Here is a 17,476-nt window from a genome sequence, read left to right on the forward strand (position 1 = left end):
AAAGGCTGCATTAGACCTACTGTAACTCAATTAAGATCTGATACTGACTCTTGCATGAGAGAATAAAGAAAGCACACCTATAACCAATATGGTTTCAGTCCATTTATTGCAGCAGAAAAAACAGCACAAGCATTCAGGGGATACCCCCTTCTTCAGGTGCCTGAGGAAGGGGGTATCCCCCGAAAGCTTGTGCTGTTTTTTCTGCTGCAATAAATGGACTGAAAAAACATTGGCCATAGGTGTGCTCCTTCCATACAAAGTCCCTGGATACTATTTGGTTTCTGAAGCAACCAGGAAATGTATGCACCCTTGAAAATCAAGTAAGTGGTGTGCTGAGGATTTTTGTATTGAGAGAATAAAGAAAGACAGATGTTAAGGGGGGATAGTAAAGAATAATTTTAATATTTTAGAATTGGTACAACATTTTAAATGATAATACTTGAAAATGTTGTACTTTATTGTGGTGAAACTTATAGTATATTTTCCTTTGTTGTGATAGTTTTGTTTTTGCCCCAAAAAGCCCAACCAGAAAGTTTTAGTAAATAAACCCCTAAATATTGAACACTGGATGCAAATATTTTATTGCTACTCACCCTTCTATTTTATCTCTTCAAGAGAAAAAGTATAGGGTGTCTTCTACTTTGCTGCATTTGCTAGATGGTTAGCCTAAAAATCTAGTTTACCAGAATATGTCTGCTTGTGTTTGTTAATGAGTCTTATGTATGGACTTGGCCAATACAAAAGTATAGCATCTGTATATATTGGTCTATGTAATAGTCTGCTCAGGAAAGTAGGGATGTCATCCCATAGAAACTGAAAAACAGGGCAGAACCAAAATGGCGAATGGTGAAAGTTTCTGCACTGACGATGAGGAATGCAGATTTCATACCTGAACTTATTAGACATAGAACAGGAAGGCTGCCTTGAGCCCCATGCAGATGGCCAGTACTAAGTGCAGAACAACTCAATTGTTCACCAAGTTTTTCAGCAAAAATTGTGCCCATAGACTTACCCATCAGGGGCCAATTTGCTAAACTGCAGGCTTTTTGGTGAAAAAAATTCTGAAAAGGTCGCTGGAAAAAGACTATTGCCTGATTGTTTCAAGAGTATTGTTCAATGAGTATCCTACCAGTTCTGTGTACACTGAGAGCAGAATGAAAGATGTAAATGAAATAAAAACGTGCAAAAATAATTTGCGTCATGCAATGTAGTTATTTTCCTTAGACAGCTCAATTTAGGGGCAGATTTATCAAGGGTCAAATTTTGAATTAAAAAAAACTTCGAAATTCGAATTCAAAAAGACCAACCAAAATTAAATCGAAGATTTTTTTGACCGAATAGTTCAGTTTTTGATCTAAATAGAATTGTATGAATCAAAATCGTAATAGCGCATTCGAAACATACGAAGTTTTACCCCCCAAAAAAACGTTGAGTTTTCAAAGTCCACCAATTGACGCAAAATAGGATCTAAGAGGTCCCCCATAGGCTAAAACAACAATTCGGCAGGTTTTATATGGCGAATGGTTGAAGTTGAATTTTGAAAGATACAGTACATGATAAATTTCTCAATTCAAATTGTCGAGATTTTTTCAAATTCAAATTGAATTTGGACTATTCCCTAATCGAAATACACAAAAATTTGTTTGAAATTCGAATTTTCAATTCGACCTTTGATAAATCTGCCCCTAATTGTCAATGGCAATTGCTTTTCCTGTTCCTTCCTGTCTTTCATGAAGATTGCATGTTAAAAATGTTCTTGCAGTTAAAAGTTAGTAAAATTATGAATATTATTATTATTATTATTATTAATAATAATAATAACTACTGTTCAAGTATTAACAACATGCAGATTATTATGTATGGTAGGCAGATAACTATAACACTGTTTTAGTATTGCATTATTTCAATTGTTTTTAAATTATGACATTTGATTTTTTTTTTCTCTTGCAGCCCACTCTTCATGTAAGTTGTTCTTAATTAACATTATCAAAACATACAAACTATAAATAATGTTTTTTTTATTTCTATTAATTAGAACCAAATGTGAAATGAGAAGGTTCTATTCAATTCACTGTCTCATAAAAATAGCCCTCTCTGCTGTGTTTAATGTAGTAGTGCTTAGGAAAATATAAAAAAGAGATGGATTTGATCAATGCACATTCTCTGTTCCCCTGTTTCACGAGTAATAGTAGTAGGGTCTGTGCAAGTCCATATACTATTAAATATAGGGGGTTTTAATTACAAATGTATTATCGTATAAATTGCAAGCCACCATACCATGACAAAGTAAACCCAATATGGCGGTTCTAACTATTTACTTCCTTGTTTTTCATAGACTGCAACCACCCTGCATAGCTGCTGTTCTTGGGATAAGTGTCGACCAAGGGGCTGGTCCCTCTGGGCTTAAACCTTTCCGGCCATTACATTTTTATAAGCGAGAGATTGCAAAGACCATAACATTGGTTTCACAGGCTTAAACCTCCACTGCTTTTAGCTTTTAAGAGAGGGAAATAGAAATGGCCCGGACCAATAACCATTAAAGGGATTGGTGTGGTGGTGCTACAACCACTTGGAAGTTTGGTCATGCTTCCTGCAGAGCAACTCTGCTAAAATACAGAAATACGAAAAGGAGGGTTGTGGGAGCACTCCAAGGCAAAATATGAAAGTAAAAAAAATAATATATATAAGTGCAATAAAAATACAAAAAATGTAAATCTTGAATCCACCATTTGTCCTCAATGTGTGTGTTTTCACCCCCAAAGGATCATATTCAGGATTCCTGCAACAACTACTTCAGGAATCAGTGTGTTAAAATATGCATTTTTTTTGCAAATGTAAATGCACAGTTGCATTTTATTTGATGATCTTTAAAACAACAGAACAAAGAAAATTGGAGCATGTGTTGGAGCAACATTTAATGGATCTGGTATGTTACTAAAATACTGACTTCTGTACATGCACATGCTCCCAATTACCATTTTTTTGTTCCTATGTTCAAGTTTATTGACCAAAAGCATTAACATTTGCAGGAAGGGATTTCAGTGTGATTATCCCATCCTCCTTTTATAAGTGGTCCTAATGTTTACCCCAAAGAAAAGGGTAAGAATTTTTGGCCCATTGGCTAGTAATTGTTAAAAAAACAGTCACTTTTAAAAACATTTATTGGATTAATTCTTATATTTGAGGATATTAGAAAGGGTGGTGATATCCAAACCTACAATACATGTACATGACCCTGGTGCTTCATTCAGATGGGTTTAAAATTTAAACTTAGTGATTTAACATAAACATATCAATATCACACATTTTATTGTTTATTTCAGGCCCTGGGAGCTGCTCAGACTGTCACCCGAATGCTATATGCAAAGCAAATCTTGACAGCTTAAAATGTACCTGTAAGGATGGATTCTCTGGAGATGGCTTCTCATGCTCAGATATTGATGAATGTGCCTATTCCTGGTTAAATAACTGTGCTTATGGATATTGTGTGAATACTATTGGCTCGTATTATTGTGTGTGTCCTACTGGCTACACAAAAGGAGCAGGAAACACATGTGTTGATATTGATGAGTGTTCTAGTCCAGACCTGAATAAATGCCACCCAATAGCCACCTGCATTAATTATGTTGGAACTTACACATGTCAGTGTCCATGCGGTGTTCTTGGTAATGGATTTCACTGTGAAATTGATCCATGTACTGGAGGTGTGTGTGGGGTCGGTATGGAGTGCCTGACAGATGGCAGCTCCTACTCTTGTTCTGATCCATGTGTCAGTCACACTGTTCTTGATGAACCCTGGAGAAGCAGTTCCAATGCACAATTTGTGGACATCAAATGTGACTATGACAAAGTGGGCTGGTATCGTTTTATTGGAAGTGGAGGAATACGCATGCCAGAATCCTGTGTTCCAACATGGAGGTGTAACTCTCATATACCTATGTGGTTAAATGGATCACATCCCATTCCAGCTGATGGTATAGTCAGTCGCAATGCCTGTGCTCACTGGGCAGGAGTTTCTTGTCTGTGGTCATCAACTGTACAGATTAAGGATTGTCCTGGTGGATACCATGTCTATAAACTGGATGGAACACCCGGCTGCTCCATGACATACTGCACAGGTATATTGACTACAGAGAACACACTGTTTTGGCTAACTTCTTCCCCTTGTCTACAGTAACTGTATTAAAATGTTTTCTTTCTGCCTGTAGTACCTGCATGTGACCAATCTATCAACATGCACCTGGGGTGAATGTCAGCCAGAAAAAAAATTACTGTGTAGGCGTTATTTTGAAAGTGTGAGCTTTAATACATAATTTTGGCAAAAGGAGGAACTCTACCCTCCAAACACACACACACACATGCTGAATTACATCTAACTGTCAATTAAAGGGGAACTATCACTAAAATTAAAATTTCATATAAGCTTTCTCATACTGAAATAATTTTCAAAATTTAATATTTTAAAATTCTGAATCATTTCTAAAAAGAGTTGCTCTTCACTGTCCCGCCTCAGCATTTGTCTCTCTTCATACAGTCTTCATGCAGGAGTTGGGAGTCTGGTTTTGATTGATAGTTAAGTCTAATGCAGCCTTTGCGAGGGCTCATTTTGCCTGGAAGATGTATTAGAGCTTACTCTTTTAAGATCACCAGACAACTTGTTTCCCTACATGCAGGGTTTGTGCCAAAGTCAGTTATTTTGTTAGATTTTGTTTGTCAGTTATTTTGTTTGATTTTGCTCTAATACATCTGCTAGGAAAGGGAGCCAAATTTTTCAGCACTGAAAATGTGAGTATAGAAGGTGCTGTTTCAGTTGAATTATGCTGCTTATGTGACATTTGCGCGTGTGTCAGTGCTCAGCGCATGGAAAGGAATGTGCGGCAAGAAGCATACACAGCGAGGGAGGGGGTGTTACAGAGGGAAAGGAAAGCATTAAGAAAGGGCACGGGAGACCTGAAACTACGGAGGCTGGTTGCAGGGGGGAGCGCTTGTTTCAGAGCTTTCTTTCCACTTGCTTGTCTGAGAGGGAGCTGCAGAAAGAGAGCAGCTTTTAGTGAAATGGCGTTATTAAAGTTATTAAAGTACTGAAACTGGCGAGGGGGTGTCTGGCTGCAAGGGAGAAAAGGATAAATGCAGCACAGTGCGAATAACGGAGACTTTGACCAAGCGACCCTGGCTTTTCACAACTTATGATTGACAGCATTGACAGCCAATGAGTGTGAGGACAGAACTGTTATGCAAAGAAACCTGACCCCGACCTCAGAGCTGGCCAGAGGCAGGTAGAGAGAAGCAGCTGGGAATGGATTCACTATAATGATTGCAATATTTTTAAAACTGTACATTTTTTTAACACATTATAATTAGACATTTTAATAACTTCATGCAATGAATCTTTTTACCAATTTTTAATTTCGCGAAAGATCCCCTTAAAGGCTTGCCCCTACCCAAACGCTAGGTTTTTAGATCAAAAAGCCCTTACCCCCGTGATTTAAGGCTCCTTAAACTTCAGAATCCTCCCTGCATGCCTGTCCTGAGGTCCGGTTAGAAGGAGAAGTGGGCGGGTAGCTGTTCTGGGAAAGGAAAATGTGACTCTGCAGGCAAAAGTGTAGTATAGGCTTATGCTCGAGTCAATACAGGTTCCCAGTTTTCCTAGGTAAAATTAGGTACCTCAGCTTATACTCGGGTCGGCTTATACTTGAGTATATATGTTGGATCTAACTGTCAATGAATATCTGAAACCCAACAGTTGCATGAAGACACAATGAAGAGAAACAGATGCTGAGAGAGGGAAAGTGAAGATAAACTGGTTTATTTCAGAAATGGTACAAAATCTTTAACTGATTGTTTTTAGATGTTTTTTTCACTATGATGACGCTTATATTAAATTATCATTTTTGCAATAGTTCCCCTTTAAGATATGGCACTAACTTCTGCATGAGGAAAGAATGAACTGAGACAGATGCTAAGGGGGGATAGTAAAGAATAACTTGATTATTTCAGAAATTCTACAAAAAAATTGTAACTGAAATGTTTTAGTTCATTGCGATGAAACTATTACATTTTCCTTTCTGTGATATTTCACCTTTGACTTTCAAATAGAGTAAGAGATCCCACACCTGTGTTTGCGAAATGTAGTATTTTATCTTGAACAGAATGATAATTGATTAATATTAGCGATAAACAGAATCCACCACAAAAGATTTGGACCAAAATGAATCAGAACCATATTTTACGTATGAAGATTAGCAACAAAACAAAAAAAAGGTCAACTTCTGGTCTAAAGTGACATGATAAATTTAAAAAGTTAAAAAAAAATGTCAGATTCAGTTCCAATCTTCCAAAGTCCAAACTGAGTCCCAGATTTGTTTTATTCCTAATTACCACTCAAAACTGGAGGTAAGTTTAGAGTATCTTTAAAGATCAGAATTTTAAAATGAGGATAATAATTTACCATTAGACAAGACTTCTAGATACTAAAATTGAAGAATTAATTTCAATTATTGATCTCATTAGATCCAAGTTCAATTAATGGTGACTGCTTATGCACTGACGATGAAGAATGCAGATTTGTGTCTGGATCCTATGGGTGCTACTGCAAGGAAAGTCGTGCTATATCTGGTATGTATTATCAAAAGGCACAAATTGTATTGAAGTATGCTAGGTGCAAAGTCAAACATCAGAAACAAATTTTTTTTCAATGAAAAATAATGAGCATTTTTGTGTCCCTTAGTACTAAAAACACTTGTGTCCTGGAGGCCTACCATAAATAACAAAATCAAAAGCCATGAACAGTGCACACAGTTTGGGGCACGTTTATCAAATATCTCCCCTGGTCCTACGTTCTTGATAGAAAAGGGGTTTTAAGGGCACAGGTTTATCCAATGTGATTAATTCAACCCTAACATCAATACATCAGTCTAATTTACACAAAGAATACTGTTCAAGTTTGCTGATATTTCACAATAACCAAATATATGTTTTAAGCTTTCTCAGACTTAACACCATCCGTTAGCTGCGGCTTGCATAATATGAAAACATCTTTCCGAAAATGTCAGCTGAGGGCTCTGCAAATTGATGTAAATTATATAAAACTTGAGAACAGTTCCTGCTTCACTGTCCTGAATGATTATACTACCAACACATATTCAGTTCTGTCCCCTTTGCAAGCTGGAAACTGCGGGATGAAGTTGACTGTAAGTGATGCTCACACTGTTTGCCTATATAATAATGGTGTACTTGTAAGAACCCTTTGGGAAAGGTTTAATATAAGCTAGGTTCTAGGTCTTGTAGCCTATATACGTAGGTGGGTGGGGAGGGAGGAAGAGCTTATTTGGTCTTGGATGGACAACAGGAGCCAGGAAGTAGTTCCATTGGCAAGACTGGGCAGGTAAGTATATGTATAACAGGTTAATCATGTTAAAACTTGCTTCAGATGTGTGAAACAATCAGGCTAGTCCACAAGGACAGCTAAAGTCAGATGAGGAGTGCAGTTGGGCATCGAGCCTGGAGAATACTTTTCCTGTTATTCCAGCATGTACTGTAGGTGTAACTTATAGTGATGGGCGAATAAATTCGCCAGAAACTGATTTGTGGTGAGTTCTTCATGTTCCACTGCAAGCAAATTAATTTGTGGAACTGCGGAGACAATTCATTGGAGAAAAATCCGCCATGTCAAAAAAAATTGACGTTTGTCAGTTTATTCTGGAGGACCATTTGGGCCAAGACTTAAAATTTATATAAGACATGTTTAGCCTTGAATTGTTGAAAACAATCTCTACATTAAATGATCTGATCTTAGCAGTGGGTGTCACCTGTTAAAATAGTTTAGTCAACTGAAGGGTTTAATGAATGCAATATATTTTAAGGCTGGGGAATTGGGGAATTATAGGCCATTACAAAGAAGGATGAGTGGTCCCCTGTAGGCAAACATTTTTCTTAATGTTACCCGAATGCTGCCCAAGACCTGAAGGTTAGGTGATTGAACAGGTTAAGGTTCCACTTAGAGGAGGAGATCTGGTATATTCTCTAAATCTGAGGGAGGCTTTCTGGACCTTACAATTATAGACTAGTGTATCAAAGGGACTAAATACAAAACATGACATTGCCTATTTTTATTGACAGTGAGTGTTAGTACCTAGTGATGGGCGAATTTGCGCCGTTTTGCTTCGCCGAAAAATTCACGAATTTCGCGCGAAATTTGCGAAACGGCGCAATTTCCGCGAATTTTCGCGGGCGTTTCGCAAATTTATTCGCTGGCGGCGAATCGCGCAAATTCTCTGCGAATTCTCGCCTGCCAAATAAATTCGCCCATCACTATTAGTACCTGTTAATTCCCACATCAGCATAGCAGGGATACTGATAATATAGTGTTAGCATTTAATATTAACTATTGGTCCAGAAGGGATGATTAGGAAATATTGGGAGTCGAACGATTCAAACTAAAAATCGTTTGACTATTCAACCATTCAAAGCTCTCAATGTCCTGCATGCCTAGGTACACTTTGTTCTTTGTTCAAAGAGTCATCATCAGAGGCATTAATCAGTGGCGTAACTAGATGTTGCTGGGCCCCACAGCAAATTAATTTTAGGGCCGACAACATATCCACTGTTTGTCCTGTTTTACCAATATATGTTGAAATTGCTCATCAATGAGAGCCTCATGGGGCCCCTGTACCTCCTGGGTCCCCTGCAGCCGCAGGGTCTGCTTCCTCTGTAGTTACGCCCCTGGCATTAATTCTAGCCACGGGCGATCCTGGCCCCTCCGCCACCTGAGGCAGCTTGGTGCCTTGGTGGTCCACGAAGACAATAATTGCACTCTCTGTGCTAGAAGAGCCGGATTTCCTGTTTGAAAACCAGAAATTCGGCTCTTAAAGTTACCAGGTGCAGCATTTTTGTCGCCCCTGGGAACTGTGACGAATAGTTACCCAGGTGGTCTAGTGGTTTACAGTGATGGGCGAATTTATTCGCCAGGCGCGAATTCGCGGCGAATTTGCGCGATTCGCGCCGAGCGAATAAATTCGCGAAACGCCCGCGAAAATTCGCGCTAAAAATTCGCCAGCGTCAAAAATTTTTTTTCGAAAAACGGACGCCGGCGCCAAAAACGGGCGCCGGCGTCGAAAAAACGGGCGCCGGCGTCAAAAACGGACGCCGGCGTCAAAAACGAGACGCCGGCGCCGTTTCGCGAATTTTTCGCCGTTTCGCGCAAATTCGCCCATCACTAGTGGTTTACCCTCCCCGCCGCCCGCAGCATGTGTCTTGTCTCCTTCAGCGCTGGTTCTCCTAGGTGTGACGCAGTAATGCATGTATAGTTGTACTGACAATAACCTTTCCATGAATCCTTGATATTAAAGGAACAGTGCAGTGTAAAAACTGGTTGAATAGATAAGACTGTGCAAAATAAAAAAATGTTTCTAACATAGTTAGTTAGCCAAAGATATAATGTATAAAGGCTGGAGTGACTGGATGTCTAACAGAACACAACAAAACTTCCTGCTTTTCAGCTCTCTAACTCGGAGTTAGGCCACATGGGAAATAACTGTTCAGTGAATTTGCAATTGATCCTCAGCATTCAGCTCAGATTCAAAAGCAACAATGATAACTCATGTGTCCCCCCCCCCATAAAGTCACTGGGGGGTCATTTATCAACACTGGGCAATTTCGCCCATGGGCAGTAACCCATGGCAACCAATCAAATTGCTGCATTGATTGTTCTACTTACAGCTGGCTTCAAAAAGCTAATCACTGATTGGTTGCTATACTGTAGGTAACTGCCCATGAGCAAATTTGCCCAGTGTTGATAAATGAGCCCCACTGATTGGTTACTGCCTGGTAACCAATCAGTGGAAACCATGAGAGCTGGAAGTTGTGTTTCTGTCTATTATGTTAGACCTCCAGTCACTCCAGTCTTTATACATGTGGCTAACTAACTATATTGAAAACATTTTTTATTTTGCACAGCCTATTTACCTAGTTTTTATTTTTATACTGAACAATTAATTCATGCTTCAACTGATTATAGTTTGTTGTTTTTATTTTTTCAGACAAATGGAACCCATGCCTCTTATGTAAACCGTTATGACTTTTATTTTATACTTCCCGGGAATATAATCAGAGAAAAGCTGACAATGACTTCAACTTGTATTTACCCACTTGATATGAGGCTAAGTCTTATCACTGCCCTGGATCCCATTATCAGGTAAATGTATTTATTTGTACCATCATTTTAAGGATTATGCATTCTAAGCTGAAGATGGCTCAAAACCCCTAAATTATGTTTTATTTCAATCACTACTATAAATCAGAACTAAAACACTTTCTTTTTTAAGGGGCATAGTTACTTAGCTTGAGTGAAGGAATAGAAACAAAAATACTTCGAATTTCAATTTTTTTTGGCTAATTCGACCATCAAATTGGCTACTTCGACCTTCGACTACGACTTCGATTTCTAATCGAACAATTCAAACTAAAAATCGTTCGACTATTCGACCATTCGATAGTCGAAGTACTGTCTCTTAAAAAAAAACTTCGACCAACTACTTTGCCACCTAAAACCTACAGAACATCAATGTTAGCCTATGGGGAAGGTGCTTAAATGTTCTCACACTACGGAGCAGATTTATCAAGGGTCGAAGTGAATTTGAGGGAATTTAAAGTAATTTTTTGGATACTTCGACCATCGAATAGGATACTACGACTTAGAATTTACTTTGAATTCGATTCAAAGTAAAAATCGTTCGAATATTCGACCATTCCATAATCGAAGTACTGTCTCTTTAAAAAAATTCGACTTCAATACTTCACCAAATTAAATCTGCCGAAGTGCTATGTCAGCCTATGGGGACCTTCTACAACCATTTTCTAAGTCTTTACACATCGAAGTAAAATCATTCGATCGTACACTAAAATTGTTCGAATCATTTAATTCGAATGATTTAATCGTTCGATTGAATGATTTTACTTCAATCGTCCGATGGCCAAATTAGTTGAAAAATACTTCGACTTCGATATTCAAATTTGAAGTATTTTAATTAGATGGTCAAATTTCGAAGTATTTTACACTTTGAAATTCGTTTTGTGATGGGAATAAATTTAGCAGGTGCGAATTCAATGGGGAATTCCACGTTTCGCCGCTGGCGAGTAAATTTGTGAAACCAGCAAAAATTGACTCATTGACTTTAATGCATTTAGACAAAATAGGCGTGCATATAAAAATTGACACAGGCGTCAAAATTGATGCGTCGTTTGATTCGAACAATTTAATCGTTCGATCGAACGATTTTACTTCGATCGGACGATGGCCAAATTCGTTGAAAAATACTTCAACTTCGATATTCGAATTCGAAGTATTTTAATTTGATGGTCGAATTTCGAAGTATTTTAGACTTCGAGATTCGACCCTTGATAAATCTGCCCTACAAGTGTCCTGATTAAAAATGTTTTGTCCTTCACATTTGCATAATAGGTTTGTTCTGCTAAAAGCCAAATGGTGATTATTCATTCTCACTTGAACTGATTTACATAGTTTCCACTGTTTCATATTAGAGTATGACTTCTCCCTGACCGTAGAAATATTTTTTTACAATAATTCCTTTGCCATTTTCTTGCCATTTGTAGCACTACAGATATTTCCATTACTGGCACTGGAGAGTTTAAGGCTTACATGGCAGTTTACAACAACAGTGACTATAAATATCCATACCAAGGAGCACAAATTAATCTTTACACCAAAACAGTGATTTATATTGGAGTGTTCCTTGATGGGCCGGATCCATCTCAGTATGCCTTGGTACTGAAAAACTGCTACGCTACTCCATCAAGCAATCCTGATGATCCCATTAAGTATTATATCATCCAAAACAGGTAAAGTACTATGATAAAAGAATTTGTGGGGTGATCATGGTGTATACATGGAGCGAGATTAATAACACGCTTTAATTTATTAATTGTACTGAGGGGCGAATCTGTGGCATTTCGCTAATTTCGCTAATTTCGCTAATTTGCAAATTTACAGAAATATTTGCAAAATGGGGAAAAATTTGAAATTGAAAATTCATTCAACAAGTCAACGGGTGTCCGAATACTTTTGACGCTCGACAATTTTTATATGCGAGAAAAAAAAAAACACAATTGATGCTTAAAAAAACGATAGAGAATGAATACTCATGTCATGTTTTTTTTTAACTATCATAAAACTGCACCCTCGATTCTTAATAAATCTGACTTGGTCTGTATGTAAGGGGGAAAAAAAGAAAATAACACATTTACACTTTTCACACGCTTAACCACTTTATTCAGCTTTGCACCAAAAAGAAAAAAAAGGGAACTAAACCCCAAAAACAAATATGGCTAGAAATGATGTATTGTATATGCTACACCAGGGATCCCCAACCTTTTGAACCCGTGAGCAACATTCAGAAATAAAAGGAGTTGGGGAGCAACACTAGCATGCAAAATGTTCCTGGGGTGCCAAATAAGGGCTGTGATTGGCCATTTAGTAGCCCCTATGTGGATTGTCAACCTACATTTAGGCTGTGTTTGGCAGTGCACCTGGTTTTTATGCAGTGAAAACTTGCCTCCAAGCCTGGAATTCAAAAATAAGCACCTCTTTTGAGGCCACTGGGAGCAACATCCAAGGAGTTGGAGAGCAACATGTTGCTCACGAGCTACTGGTTGGGGATCACTGTGCTACACGTACTGCACCAGCCTAAAGGTTCAGCATCTTCATATCGCTAATGATCCAGGCCTTCGGAGTTGTGCATACTGTAGGTGCTTCCCATCTTGGATTTTGTTACACGTCTCAGTGACACTGCACATGCTCAGTGTGGTCTAGGTAGCTGCTGAGAAGTTGAGCTTTGGGGTCACTGCAAATCATCAAGCAGACAATCAGGGTTTTTTTTTATGGCCTTTAGCAAAAATATGGCAGAAACATAAACATATACATAAAACGAACAAAGAGTTTGAGACTAAAGGTGAACTCTGCTTTTCTTTCCTAGATTGTGAAACTTGTAATTATAACAAAAATGACAACTATAATCTAGTGATGGGAATAAATTTGGCAGGTGCGAATTCACAGGGAAATTCCACGTTTCGCCACTGGCGAGTAAATTTGCGAAACCAGCGAAAATTGACTCATTGACTTTAATGCATTTAGACAAAATAGGCGTGCATATAAAAATTGACGCAGGCGTCAAAATTGATGCACATCAAAATTATTGATGCTGCTTGATTTTTCGCCATTTCCCGAATTACGCAGCGGGACAAAGTCACCCATCACTACTTTAATCTTTTTCTGTAACTTAATTATGACGTACAGCCATATACTTAATGCTGGACCATCTTGGACCATTTTATAGAAGTCCGCCGTCCCCCCAGATCTCAACCCTGCATATCTGTACTACTGCAGCTGACCCAAGTGGGGGGTTGAAGTGTCCCCGGTGCAGAAAATGCAGAACTCATAACTAGTACTGTGAGAGGTGAACTTCCTGTCAGTTCTTCTGCAATGTGAGAGCTGAACTTCCTGTCAGTTCTCCTGCACTATGAGAACTGAACTTCCTGTCAGTTCTCCTGCACTGTGAGAGCTGAACTTCCTGTCAGTTCTCCTGCACTGTGAGAACTGAACTTCCTGTCAGTTCTCCTGCACTGTGAAAACAGAACTTCTTGTCAATTGTACTGCATTGTGAGAGCTAAACTTCCTGTTGATTCTACTGCAGCTTCAGAGCTAAACTTCCTGTCGACTCTCCTGCATTGTGAGAGCTGACCTTCCTGTCAGTTATCCTGCACTGTGAGAATTTAAATTTGTTTCAGTTCTCCTGCATTGTGAATGCGGAACTTCCTGTTCTCTATCTTGCATTGAGGGACTTCAAAATAATCCCTATAAATTAGCTGATTCTAGAGACAATTTTACTGTCATTTTTCATTACTTTTTTTTGTCTTTTTTACAGGTGCCCTAGCAGATCTGACAACACTGTCAATGTAGTACAAAATGGCTTATCTAGCCAAGCACAGTTTTCTTTCCAGATGTTTGCATTTGTTGGAGATTATAACCAGGTCTATCTACACTGTGAAATCTATGCATGTAACAATATGACCTCAACCTGCTTGCCTGTGAGTACAGCCAATTATGAAAAATGCCTTTTACAAAATCAGAGGGTAAATATTCACATGACTACCAATTTTTCGGAATGGAAAATGAAGACATTTTACAATGTTTATGTATCCAGCAATGACAGTGCCTTCTCTTTCTATCTGGTATTTTTTGCATCTGACATCAAACACATGTCAATTGTCAATTTTACCTCAGCTACCCCCTTCAAATAAAAATCTATCTATGTATTTATGTATTGCAGACATGCAAAAGCCGTGCCACGGCTGTAACTACAGAAAATACCTTTAACCTGAAAATTGGACCATTCATCAACCTGGGTGAGTAAAGGCATGGAGCGGAAAGTAAAAAAAGATGTAAATATATATTTATATAATAATTGGATTTTGCAATGTGATATTGTTCATTTTAAAGTTTATTACATTGGAAATGCATTTGTAAGTGGATTTTTAAGACTAGCTTGAAATTGGAGCCTTTATTTTTTTTGGTGCAAAGTAATATCCTTTTTTAATAAGATATTTTATTACATATTCTATGCATTGACTCAAAGGAAAACATGTTTGCATTGCTAATGCTAATGAGCAATTTTTATTACATTTCCCTGTTTTTAGCAATGAACATTGTACAGTATGTTGAAATATTCTGAACTGCTCCATAAATACCACACTGTGTAGAGGTAACAGTGTAAGGAGGGCAGGCTGAGTATATACTAAAAATCAGAAGGCAGCAGACATTCTCTTCCAAACCGTAAGATTTTTATTTTCTGGAAGCACACCAGGAAATCCATCCAAAGACATATATCCAGTGATTCAACAGCACTTTGTATTATATAGACCTTCCCCACTTCTCAACAGGTTGACTGTGTAGCAATACCTCCTATTGCAGTTAGGTCCGAGTTCCTTCCACCGTCCTTCTCAGGATCTCTCTATCCTCACCTGTCCTCAACAACCTGACGTTTCGCATTGTCATCCCCTTGTTATTCTGGACAGGACTTTTTCTTTTTCGGTTGTCCTGGCCTGAAGCCTACACTCACTATTTATCCTGACTAGCACTGTACCCTAACTTGTGAAGTATATTTTGCAGAGTTTCGCCAAGGAAATGACGCCCTTAAACTCCAATAGGAGAAAAAAAAAGTGTTGTGCGTCATAAAAAAATTACACATGACAACCCGTTTAATGTCTGACATTAGGGTGATCTCTTGGCATTTTATGACCCTTGGTGCTCTCTGGTCTGCACATCTGAATGGGTGCCTTAGAGCAAACTGCAAACTTTAAATATAGGCTACTTAGCACATAGTAATGTTTTAAAATATACACCAACAATCTTCCTCTTAAATGTATTTAACTTTCTTTTATTTTTCAGATTCACCCCCAAAACTACCGACTGCAGTTGATGGTAGATCTTTATTTTAATGTGTGAATTTACTTACCCATCTGAAGCCTCTCCAATTTGCCTTAGAGGGGGAAAAATTCCTTCCTGACTCCAAAATGGCAATCGGACTAGTCCCTGGATCAACTTGGACTATGAGCTATTTCCCATAACCCTGTATTCCCTTACTTGCTAAAAAGCCTTCCAACCCCTTCTTAAAGCTATCTAATGTATCAGCCTGTACAACTGATTCAGGGAGAGAATTCCACATCTTCACAGCTCTCACTGTAAAAAACCCCTTCCGAAGATCCAAAGATCTAAATTAAGTTAACAACATCATGTTCTGGTATTACTAACACTTTAGTTATAAAGGCTAATTTATATAATCATTACACCAACAATCTGTCTCTTAAATGTATTTAACTTTCTTTTATTTTTCAGATTCACCCCCAAAACTACCGACTGAAGTTGATGGTAGATCTTTATTTTAATGTGTGAATTTCATTATAAATATTATCAGAGATTTAGGCATAGTTGGAGCTATTGTCAAACATACATAGATTTAGATTCTTAAAGCAACATGGCACAAAAAAACATTTCCATGTCCATAGGGCCACTAGCCTACACTGACGAAAGATGACAGTGAGATCAGAAAGTGAGATATCTGATTTCTCTTCTTGGTGTTGCCAGAGAAAAAAGATAATAGGTTCTAGCTCCAAAGATCTAAATTAAAGGGATACTGTCATGGGAAAAAAAAAAATTTTCAAAACGCATCAGTTAATAGTGCTGCTCCAGCAGAATTCTGCACTGAAATCCATTTCTCAAAAGAGCAAACAGATTTTTTTATATTCAATTTTGAAATCTGACATGGGGCTAGACATTTTGTCAATTTCCCAGCTGCCCCTGGTCATGTGACTTGTGCCTCCACTTTAGGAGAGAAATGTTTTCTGGCAGGCTGCTGTTTTTCCTTCTCAATGTAACTGAATGTGTCTCAGTGGGACATGGGTTTTTACTATTGAGTGTTGTTCTTAGATCTACCAGGCAGCTGTTATCTTGTGTTAGGGAGCTGTTCTCTGGTTACCTTCCCATTGTTCTTTTGTTTGGCTGCTGGGGGGGAAAGGGACGGGGGTGATATCACTCCAACTTGCAGTACAGCAGTAAAGAGTGATTGAAGTTTATCAGAGCACAAGTCACATGATTTGGGGCAGCTGGGAAATTGACAAAATGTCTAGCCCCGTGTCAGATTTCAAAATTGAATATAAAAAAATCTGTTTTCTCTTTTGAGAAACGGATTTCAGTGCAGAATTCTGCTGGAGCAGCACCATTAACGGATTCATTTTGAAAAAAAATTATATTTGCCATGACAGTATCCCTTTAAGTTAACAAAATCATGTTCTGGTATTACTAACACTTTAGTTATAAAGGCTAATTTATATAATCATTATAAGAAAACCAAATAAAATATTAAACTTTTAGCGATTGAAACTAAGACCATCACTAAGATTACCTTTATTAGCTTTACATAAAAACAGACACCTGTTAAATTCCCAACTAGGCCCTGGTTCTTTAAGTAGAGCAGGAAGGGTCACGACAACACTCAATTGGGCTCATTTTGTAGTTTATGATATAGGTAATTGTAATTGAGCATTTTTGACCTAAGTCTAAAGATGGTGTTATTTTTGTGGTGCAAAATAACTACTTTTATCCCATACCATACATGTGCAATGGGACAAAAGCCAAAAACCCATGATTTTTCTGTTAGTGGTTAAGTCACTATAGTGGTTAAGTTTAGTGGTAAAGTATTTTTTAACTTTTTTGAAAGCTTTTAATTTTCATTTTACAAAAACAAAACAAAGAAAATATAAACAAGAGAGCAGTTAGAGTACTTGGCACTTACATCAAAGTCTGGTACAATTATTTACATCATGCCCACAGCGTCATTTCCAAGGCAGATTAAAACATGCAGCATTAAGTTACAGTGTTAAAAATAGATTTCAGTCATATGGTAGG

General features: G+C 38.0%; 1 protein-coding gene across 4 annotated transcripts in view; it reads left to right on the top strand.

Moving 5' to 3' along the window:
- Positions 1-17,476, top strand: part of LOC108701900 (fibrillin-1) — a 64,907-nt gene that overhangs the window by 39,311 nt on the left and 8,120 nt on the right. For all 4 annotated transcript variants that reach the window (XM_041576820.1, XM_041576819.1, XM_041576822.1 and 1 more), the window contains 10 exons: positions 1,951-1,962; positions 3,324-4,118; positions 6,511-6,615; positions 6,982-7,190; positions 10,038-10,192; positions 11,611-11,856; positions 13,938-14,100; positions 14,343-14,418; positions 15,461-15,493; positions 15,908-15,940. In XM_041576820.1, the coding sequence (XP_041432754.1) occupies positions 1,951-1,962; positions 3,324-4,118; positions 6,511-6,615; positions 6,982-7,190; positions 10,038-10,192; positions 11,611-11,856; positions 13,938-14,100; positions 14,343-14,418; positions 15,461-15,493; positions 15,908-15,940 (1,827 nt within the window). The remainder of the gene's footprint in view (positions 1-1,950; positions 1,963-3,323; positions 4,119-6,510; positions 6,616-6,981; positions 7,191-10,037; positions 10,193-11,610; positions 11,857-13,937; positions 14,101-14,342; positions 14,419-15,460; positions 15,494-15,907; positions 15,941-17,476) is intronic.

The sequence above is a fragment of the Xenopus laevis genome, chromosome 9_10L, assembly GCF_017654675.1.
Source record: "Xenopus laevis strain J_2021 chromosome 9_10L, Xenopus_laevis_v10.1, whole genome shotgun sequence".
Classification (NCBI taxonomy): Eukaryota; Metazoa; Chordata; class Amphibia; order Anura; family Pipidae; genus Xenopus; species Xenopus laevis.